This window comes from Zingiber officinale, chromosome 4B, assembly GCF_018446385.1.
Source record: "Zingiber officinale cultivar Zhangliang chromosome 4B, Zo_v1.1, whole genome shotgun sequence".
In the NCBI taxonomy this organism is placed as follows: Eukaryota; Viridiplantae; Streptophyta; class Magnoliopsida; order Zingiberales; family Zingiberaceae; genus Zingiber; species Zingiber officinale.
In genome coordinates, this window is record NC_055993.1 from 101692115 (window position 1) to 101700607 (window position 8493).

An 8493-nucleotide genomic window follows, 5' to 3' on the forward strand; every position below is an offset into this window, starting at 1 on the left:
TTAGTTTGAGGCAAAGTGCAAATTATATTACCCTGCAAAACAAATTGTTAGGACAGTTATAATAAATAAATAGAGTATTAATTAGATTCCGTCTCACCGAGACCAGAATCTAATTAAGATCTCAACTTAGAGTTCTGAAATGGTTCTAAGTTGGATCGGCACCTAAGTTCCCTTCCCGGGAACGCGTTCTCACAGTCACTCCCCTCCAGTGACTTACCTTAACTTATATGTCAAATGTTTGGTCAGCCCTTCAACTCGTCTGGACTTCGTGCCAAACGTCTGGTCAGCCCTTCGACTCGTATGGACTTCGTGCCAGCTATCCGGTGGACCCGTCGACCTAGCTAGGCTTCGTGCCAGACATCTGGTCTGCCCGTCGACCTATCTGGGCTTCTCCTGCACACTTGGTTAAAGTGTTAGATCATAATGACCCTAACTTAACCTACTTTGTCATTCATTAAAACTTGAGTTAGACCGTTAGTGCTAACCGCACCAACATATATAACTTTAATCATAGGGATCAATTTTTAGTCACGTAGCTTCATAATAATTTTGTAAAGCTTCCGCATAATTTTCTTTGGATTGAACAATATCCTTGCGGTCGTTCAATCTATTCAAAGAATCTCCGTTCTAGAACCGTACGTGAGATTTTCAATTCATATGACTCCTCCCTTCTTTCTGCGCATAGTACTAAGGAAAATAATTCATAAAATTCAAATTTGACTATTCTCATTATGAATTGAAAGGAGCTAGTATTTTTACAAGAAATCTCTAGGCTCTAGCCAGCTTTCTTGCAGGGGGTTTTTTATTAACACCAACTGTATTAGTACTAGATGAAAATCGTAACTCCAACAGTTTCTTTATTCAACACCCCCTATTTTCAAGAATAGTCACTTCAACGATCTTTGATGGTTATACGGATACCCAAAGTACAAACAAGATAGATGTTTGTTGTCCCAACCATTCTTGTTAGCCCCGATACCGATAAGGAAAAGGGTAATTTATAACAAAGTTTTCATGTTGTTGATTCCTAGGTGTAGTATTTCTTGCCCTATGCTGCCTATTTGGACTAGTGGAGTAGGATTGACTCGCAATACGGAACCCATAGCTGTAACAATAATGGATAATTTGAAAGTGAATTTAATGAAAACTAAATTACATTATTTGATAAAATAACATTACATAAGCTGATGCATGTAAAAAACAACATACAAAATAAAAATATAAACTACTCCAGACCCCATTTCTTTTTAATCATTTGACAAGCATGGCTATGTATACGAAGTTGCTCCTCTGTCATTCCTACCGTATCTCATAAAAATTTCATACTCATGTTGGAAGGCTTCCAATTTCTTGTTTTCATTAGCAGTATCCAAAGTCTTCAACTTTTGCTGATTGTACTTTGTAAATTTTCCCAATGTTTTCTTCGTCTTTTCTTTAACATCTTCAAATATTGTAGATTTAGTTTTACCCTTCCTCTTAGCCACCTTTTGGTTGACTAGATGAGTGCGACTTTGTAATTGCCCACATCAACACTCGTATGTGTTGGACCTCGATTGGCCGGTTAGAAGGGAGGTTGAATAGCCCTGCACAATATAAAACCAAAATACCCTTCTCGGACTTTTAAAATAACACTTGCATAAATTAAATAAAGAACGAAACTGAAAAGATGAGGCTCACAGACTTGACTTGGTTATAACCAAGGAGGTTGTTAATCCAAGGAAGATGATCGCACTAAGTATCTCCTTTAGGCGGAGAAGTCTCTTACAGCAGTGAAAGCATAGAAAAGAGAAGCTAAACAAAACAGGAAAGCGCACAAGTGTTGTATTGCTAATTGCTTGTTGAATTGAAAAGCTTCTGGACCAAGGCTGTATTTATAATCTTGGTCGAGACACCTAGAGGGTTCCAAGCACCTGGAAGGGGGATAAAGTTTTATCCCCTTCGCAATGGATCACGGTCAAATGTGATCCGGTCAAAATCGGGGTTCGAGCGCCCGAAATCGCTCTGGGCGCTCGGATAACATAGTTGACTTTCGGTCTGGCCCCTGTGCTCCGGTGATGCTTGCCTCGATCCGGGTCTTCCGCTCCAGCTCCTCTCGCTTGAGTGATTTTAACCAACCGAAATAAGGCTCATCCGAATCTAATTTCGGCCCTCTCGAGCAACTTTCCGCTTCGACTTCTCATCCCTTGGAAACACCGGGCGCTTCCTTCTCGTCCGCCCGCGTACTCTTCAGCAGCACCTCGTCCCTCTAACGCACTGAGCCCGCCAACTCTCTCCTGTGTCGTCCTTCTCGCTAGCTGCGTCTTTTGCTCGACTTTTTGTGTTCCTAAGCTCATGCATACTTAGACCCAAGGTTAAAACACTACAGGACATAACCTAACTTGGTTGATCACATCAAAACATCCTTGGGGTTCTAACAATCTCCTCCTTTTGGATATGAACAATCCAAGTTAAGTTAGGATAAAAAGACATAAAATTAAAATAATAAATTCTGCAATAAAGTGTAAAAAATTAAATCTACCTCCCCCTAGTCTTAATCTTTTCCTTCTCCCCCTTTGATCACATAAAAATGGGGTACCAAGAAAAACTAAGGGTAGAAATTTTTTTGAAATAACTTTATCAAATTTTGAAAACTCTTGAAAATTTTTGACAATACTGAAAAATTTGTAAAAATTATTAAGTAAAAAAATTTAAGCAAAAAAATATTTTTGACTAACTATAAAAAATATATATATTTTTTAAAGAAAGTTTTGCTAAGTTTTTGCAAGCAAAAATATTTCTAAGAATTTTAAACAAAATTCAAGCCGGAAAAAATCTAAGTTAGACATTTCTTAAAAATATTTTTGAGACATTTCTAACTAAGAAAAAAATATTTGAAATTTTTTTAAAGCATTAACTAATCTCAATTTTAATGCTTTATCAGTTAGTTAATTGAACATTTTATTTCAATATTTTGACTTCCAGGCTGTGGTGAGGCACTAGGCCTTCTTGGTTATTGAATCATCAACCACTTCTAGACAAAGTCTCATACAGAAATTAAACGTTTAATTTTCTTGCTGAAAACACTAAATCTAAATTAAGGTTCAAGTTAAACATGACTTCAGAACCCAATATAGGTTCCAGCCAAGTGGATTAATTAGTTATTTCTTAGGGTCATATTTCTTTAAAATATTTTAAATTTGTCCCTTGTGATATCTAAAATACCAATTTAGATTATTAAATTTTCTAAAACTTGTATTAGATGAGCATGAAGGATTTTTTAAGTTATTTATTTCTTTTTGCAAATTATAATTTTCTAATTTTACTTTGTCAAACTCTTCTAACGGGTAAGATTTAGCTAGAATTAATTTTAAATTTTTTATTTCTTTTTCTAATTTGCAGCAATCTTTAGTTAATATTTTAACAAACTTAAATAATTTATTGGGAGCAAGAGATCGTACCTAACTTACCTTGTTGATCTCGTTATCCGTGGCACCCCCTGAACTGCTGCTTTCTTCCGACGTAGCTCCCCCTTCATCGATGCTCTCGATGCTAATTTCGGACGAGCTTGAATCGTAGTCTTCGTCTTGATGACTTTCCATTAATGCAAGTCTGGAGAAGGCCTTGATTTTCGATTTGGACGACGTATTGTCCCATGTTGCTTTCAATGTCTTGAACCTTTTTATTTGGACAGACTTCTTTCCTTTGTCCTTGTCCTTGTTCCTTAGCTTGGGGTAGTTGTCTTTGACGTATCCTTCTTCGTTGCAATGGTAGCATCTAATCGTCCTTTTCTTTCTACCCTACAGATGGTTAGTTTTACTTGAATTAAACAACTTTTTAAAGCGTCTTACCATCATTACCATTTCCTCGTCGTCGAGAGAAGATTCTGACTCATTTTCGTCTCTCGTTGCCTTAAAGGTGATGTTGTGCTTCGGTTCCTTTGTACCTGCACATCTCGATTCATGCACTTCAAATATAGAAAATAATTCTTCTAAGGTAATAGTTTCTAAGTCCTTAGAGATATAAAAAGCATCTACAAGTGAAACCCATTTCGTATTCCTAGGGAATGCATTTAATGCGTACCTTAGCGAATCTCGATTACTTACCTTTTCTCCGAGATTTGATAGTTCGATGATGAACTCCTTAATTCTCGAGTGAAAATGTGCAATTGTCTCGTCTTCTTCAAGCCGTAGGTTGGTCAGCTGGTTGCGAAGTAAGTCCCGTTTCGCGAGCTTGGCTTCGGACGTCCCTTCGTGTAGCTCAAGGAACTTCTTCCAAAGCTCCTTTGCTGAATCGTAGTTGCTGATCCGATTGACTTCTTGTGGTAGAAGGATGCTCAGCAGATGGAACTTTACTTTATTGTTTGCCTAATAGTCGGCTTACTCCTTTTTTGTCCACTGGTATTTTTCCTTACCTTCCAATGCTATAAAACCGAATTCCATTATTAGAAGTAAATCGAAATCAGTTTTAAAAAATACCTACATTCTCTTGTTCTAGCTAGCGAACTCCCTCTCGAACTTTGGCAGGTATATGTTTAGTTCGACCATTGTATTTGCTTCGATCGGCGGTTAGTCCTCCTGAAGTGTTTTGGCTATGATACCACTTGTTGGACCTCGGTTGTCTGGCTAAAAGGGTGAGGGGGGGGATTGAATAGCCCTGCACAATATAAAACCAAAATACCCTTCTCGGACTTTTAAAGTAACACTTGCATAAATTAAATAAAGAACGAAACTGAAAAGATGAGACTCACAGACTTGACTTGGTTACAACCGAGGAGGTTGTTAATCTAAGGAAGATGATCCCACTAAGTATCTCCTTCAGGCGGAGAAGCCTCTTACAGCAGTGAAAGCACAGAAAAGAGAAGCTAAACAAAACAGGAAAGCGCACAAGTGTTGTATTGCTAATTGCTTGTTGAATTGAAAAGCTTCTGGACCAAGGTTGTATTTATAGTCTTGGTCGAGGCACCTAGAGAGTTCCAGGCGCCTGGAAGGTGGATAAAGTTTTATCCCCTTCGCAACGGATCGTGATCAAATGTGATCCGATCAAAATCGAGTTCCGGGTGCCCGGAATTGCTCCGGGCGCCTGTACTATTAAAGTCAACATAGTTGACTTTCATTCTGGGCCCTCTGCTCCAGTGTTGCTCACCTCGGTCCGGGTCTTTCGCTCCGACTTCGCTCTCTTGAGTGATTTCAGCCAACCGAAATAAGGCTCACCCGAACCCAATTTCGGCATTTTCGAGCAACCTTCCGCTCCGGCTTCTCGTCCCTCGGAAACGCCGCGCGCTTCATTCTCATCCGCCCGCGTACTCTTCCGCAGCACCTCGTCCCTCGGGCGCACCAAGCCCGTCGGCTCTCTCCCATGCCGTCCTTCTCGCTAGCTACGTCTTTTGCTCGACTTCTTGTGTTCCTAAGCTCCTGCACACTTAGACACAAGGTTTAAACACCACATGACCTAACCTAACTTTGTTAATCACCTCAAAACATTCTTGGAGTTCTAACAGTATGCTCCTGATTCAGATGCCCTTGCCTTTTTTCTGGAACTATTGTCACTTGATTATGGAGCATACTTCTCGCATTCTCTGAGAATCTTTCACACATGTTCATATTTGAAAGACTTATTCTTTTTATTACTCATCCACTCTTAATGTGCCTTTGTTAGTATTTAATCGTCACTCCAACCGCTTGTACATTTGCTATGCCACTTATTATAGAGTCCACTAAACTCATTCACCAACCTTTAGAAGTTAAAGAAATGTGATTTTATCTGCTTCAATTGTTTCTCCATAGTACTAGCAAGCTAATGTTCGTTGTACTCCTCTGTGATACATTTCTAAAAAGATTTTTCCTTCTGTGCATTGCCAATCACATTGCCAATCATTGGATCAGTAGTTACAAAGATCCATGACCTTGCAAGAATCTTCTAGTGACCAAGCTGTCTTATTCTTCTTCTTCTGAGCATTCTCTATAGGATCGAAAAGAATTTAGATATCTTCACAATGGTATAATATTGTCCACTTTGGGCCTAAGCCCTCATGATTTTGCTCTTGAGCTCTCTCCAAAAGGCCTCATGCTCATGAAGATATTTTACCCATGATCTTTCCCATGTGTTTTCAATGTGAGACTATGTTTGCAACCTTGCAACCCCAATAATCCCTCCCTCAAACAAAGGACCACAGAGTTCCCCTCAAGCATTGGGTCACTTTTGACCTGCTTAGGGTCTCACCTCGAGCATCGAGTCACTCTTGACCTGCTCAGGGCTTCCCCTACTTTGTTCAAGGTTTCACCCACATGGTTTAATCTTGGATCATGGTTCTGGCTCATGCTTCTTCCGACAGTTAGTCTAGTAAAGAGCAACCTCACTCTGATACCAATTGTAGGATCGAAAAGAATTTAGATATCACCAAAATGGTATGATATTATCCACTTTGGGTCTAAGCCCTCATGGTTTTGCTCTTGGGCTCTCCCCAAAAGGTTTCATGCCAATTGAGATATCTTTTTCTTATAAATCCATGATTTTTTCCATATGTTTTTAATGTGGGACTATGTTTGTAACCTTGCAACCTCAACATTCTCTTCATAACTTGTCTCTGTATCCTTATTGATGGTAATGTTTTCTAGCCTAAAAAGAGATGAATGTGGTGGAAATGAAGACTCTGGTATAGAAAACGATGTTGCAGACTCCTTGTCGTTGTTGGTCCTTTTTGATTCGTCTGAAGGGAATGCGACTACATCTAGAGGATGAAATCCAAAAGGAGGGGGCGACATAAAAAATTGATTGTCCATCGTTGAAATATATTCATGAGGATACATATAAAATTGAGCTTGAGGGGCATTATGAGGAATCTAAAAATTATGATAATGTTGGGATACGTATGGAGTATTTGAGAAATTTTGAGTCTATTGTGTAAGACAAATAGTGGAATTTTAAGAAGATGATTTTTCTTCAATATATGAAGAATTCAAATAATTCATAAAAGAGTCATTATAATTTTCATCAATTTTGGCTAAAAATTATAGTGATACGATCAAAATAAATCAAAATATAGAGATACATTACTACAATTGATGAAAAAAATAAAACATTGCAAGATATTTTATAGGTAAAGAATAGTTGTTATTTTAAAAATAGTCATTATAAAAAATAAATTAAAAGAAATATTAAATAGGGTCCAAGATTGATATGCAACTTTTTTTTTTTTTATTTTTATAAACCGGTCCCAACCCAAGATTGATATGTATTTTTTTAAAAAGTATAAATCGGTCCTAAGATTTTGAGACTGATTTATCAAAAAAAATAATTAGAAACTCCACCCATATAATGGTGATAGTATTTATAATATAAACTTTATGCTATAAATCCGTAATTGTAGGTGCCCTATATCTATCGTGTCATTTATTTACTTTTATCAAATTATTGTTAAGCATCGTGACACATTGTTAATGCACATAGTTAATAATTTAATCACTCATATGTCTCACACTAGTTTATTAAGCATAAAAAAGAAATAATATAATTAAATAATTTTAATAGGAGGTGCAATGGCAAATAAAGGTTTAAGAGCAATTTATAAATAAATAAATAAATGTCATGATATATTTGTTACAAATTTAATGAATTTATTCATTTAAAAGTTAATGACAGTTTCCTTCAAAAATAAAAATAAAGCAAAATCTCTCGAACTATCGGAGATGTCGGAGTAATTAAGCAAAATCATTTTCCGTATGAAAAATAAAAATTAAAATAAATACTAATTAACACAGAATTGATGGCCAGGAAAAATGGGGGCATAGGCATCTGTTTATTTTGTGTATATTTCATGCGAAACAATTTATTAAAATTTCTTAAATGGCAGACGCACCTTCCAGAGAAGCCGCCGCCGCCGCCGAATCAAGATGGCGGAGAGCTTTTAGTTGGCTCGCCGACGCCCTACTCCTCCCCTGCAACCCCTTCTTCTTCTTCCCCCAATCTAACAGCTCCGCCTCCTCCTCCCCCTCCGCGGTCGCAGCTCACGTCGCCGGCACCTTCTTTTGCCGCCCCCACGAGAGTGACAACCGCATCACTCTCTGCCTCCAGCAGGCAACCGGCGCGGGCCCCGTGATCATCGACCTGCCGATCGGAGCGTCCGAGCTAAACGGCGCCGGGCGGATCGCGCTGGAGTGCGACCGGCTCAGGTGGACCGGGCCGCTCCTGGAAGCGCCTAGATGGGCTGTGCACTGCGGCGGGCGGAGGGCGGGATTCGGCGGCCCGAGGCCGGCGACGGGGGCGGAAGCGCGAGCCCTCGAGGCCTTGAAGGCCGTCACCTCCGGGGCCGGAAGGCTGCCCCTGCCGCCGCCTAGCGGCGGACGGGGAGAGTCGTTTGCGTATGTACGCGGGAACTTCGAGAGGGTGGTGGGGTCCGCCGACAGCGAGTCCTACCATCTGGTGGACCCCACTGGAAGCTTGGGCCTTCAGCTCAGCATCTTCTTCCTCCGTGTGGGAGAGTAGCCTAGTAGCTGCACAAACCGAACGGGTCGGGTC

General features: G+C 39.5%; 1 protein-coding gene and 1 pseudogene across 1 annotated transcript; one reads left to right on the top strand and one right to left on the bottom strand.

Annotated features, from left to right (window-relative positions):
* Positions 1-887: 887 nt before the first annotated feature.
* Positions 888-1103, bottom strand: LOC121978466 (annotated as a pseudogene).
* Positions 1104-7821: 6718 nt separating this feature from the next.
* On the top strand, positions 7822-8460 carry LOC121978467 (protein MIZU-KUSSEI 1-like). Its single transcript, XM_042530808.1, has one exon. The coding sequence runs from the start codon at positions 7822-7824 to the stop codon at positions 8458-8460; it is 639 nt and encodes a 212-aa protein (XP_042386742.1).
* The last annotated feature ends 33 nt before the right edge of the window (positions 8461-8493 follow it).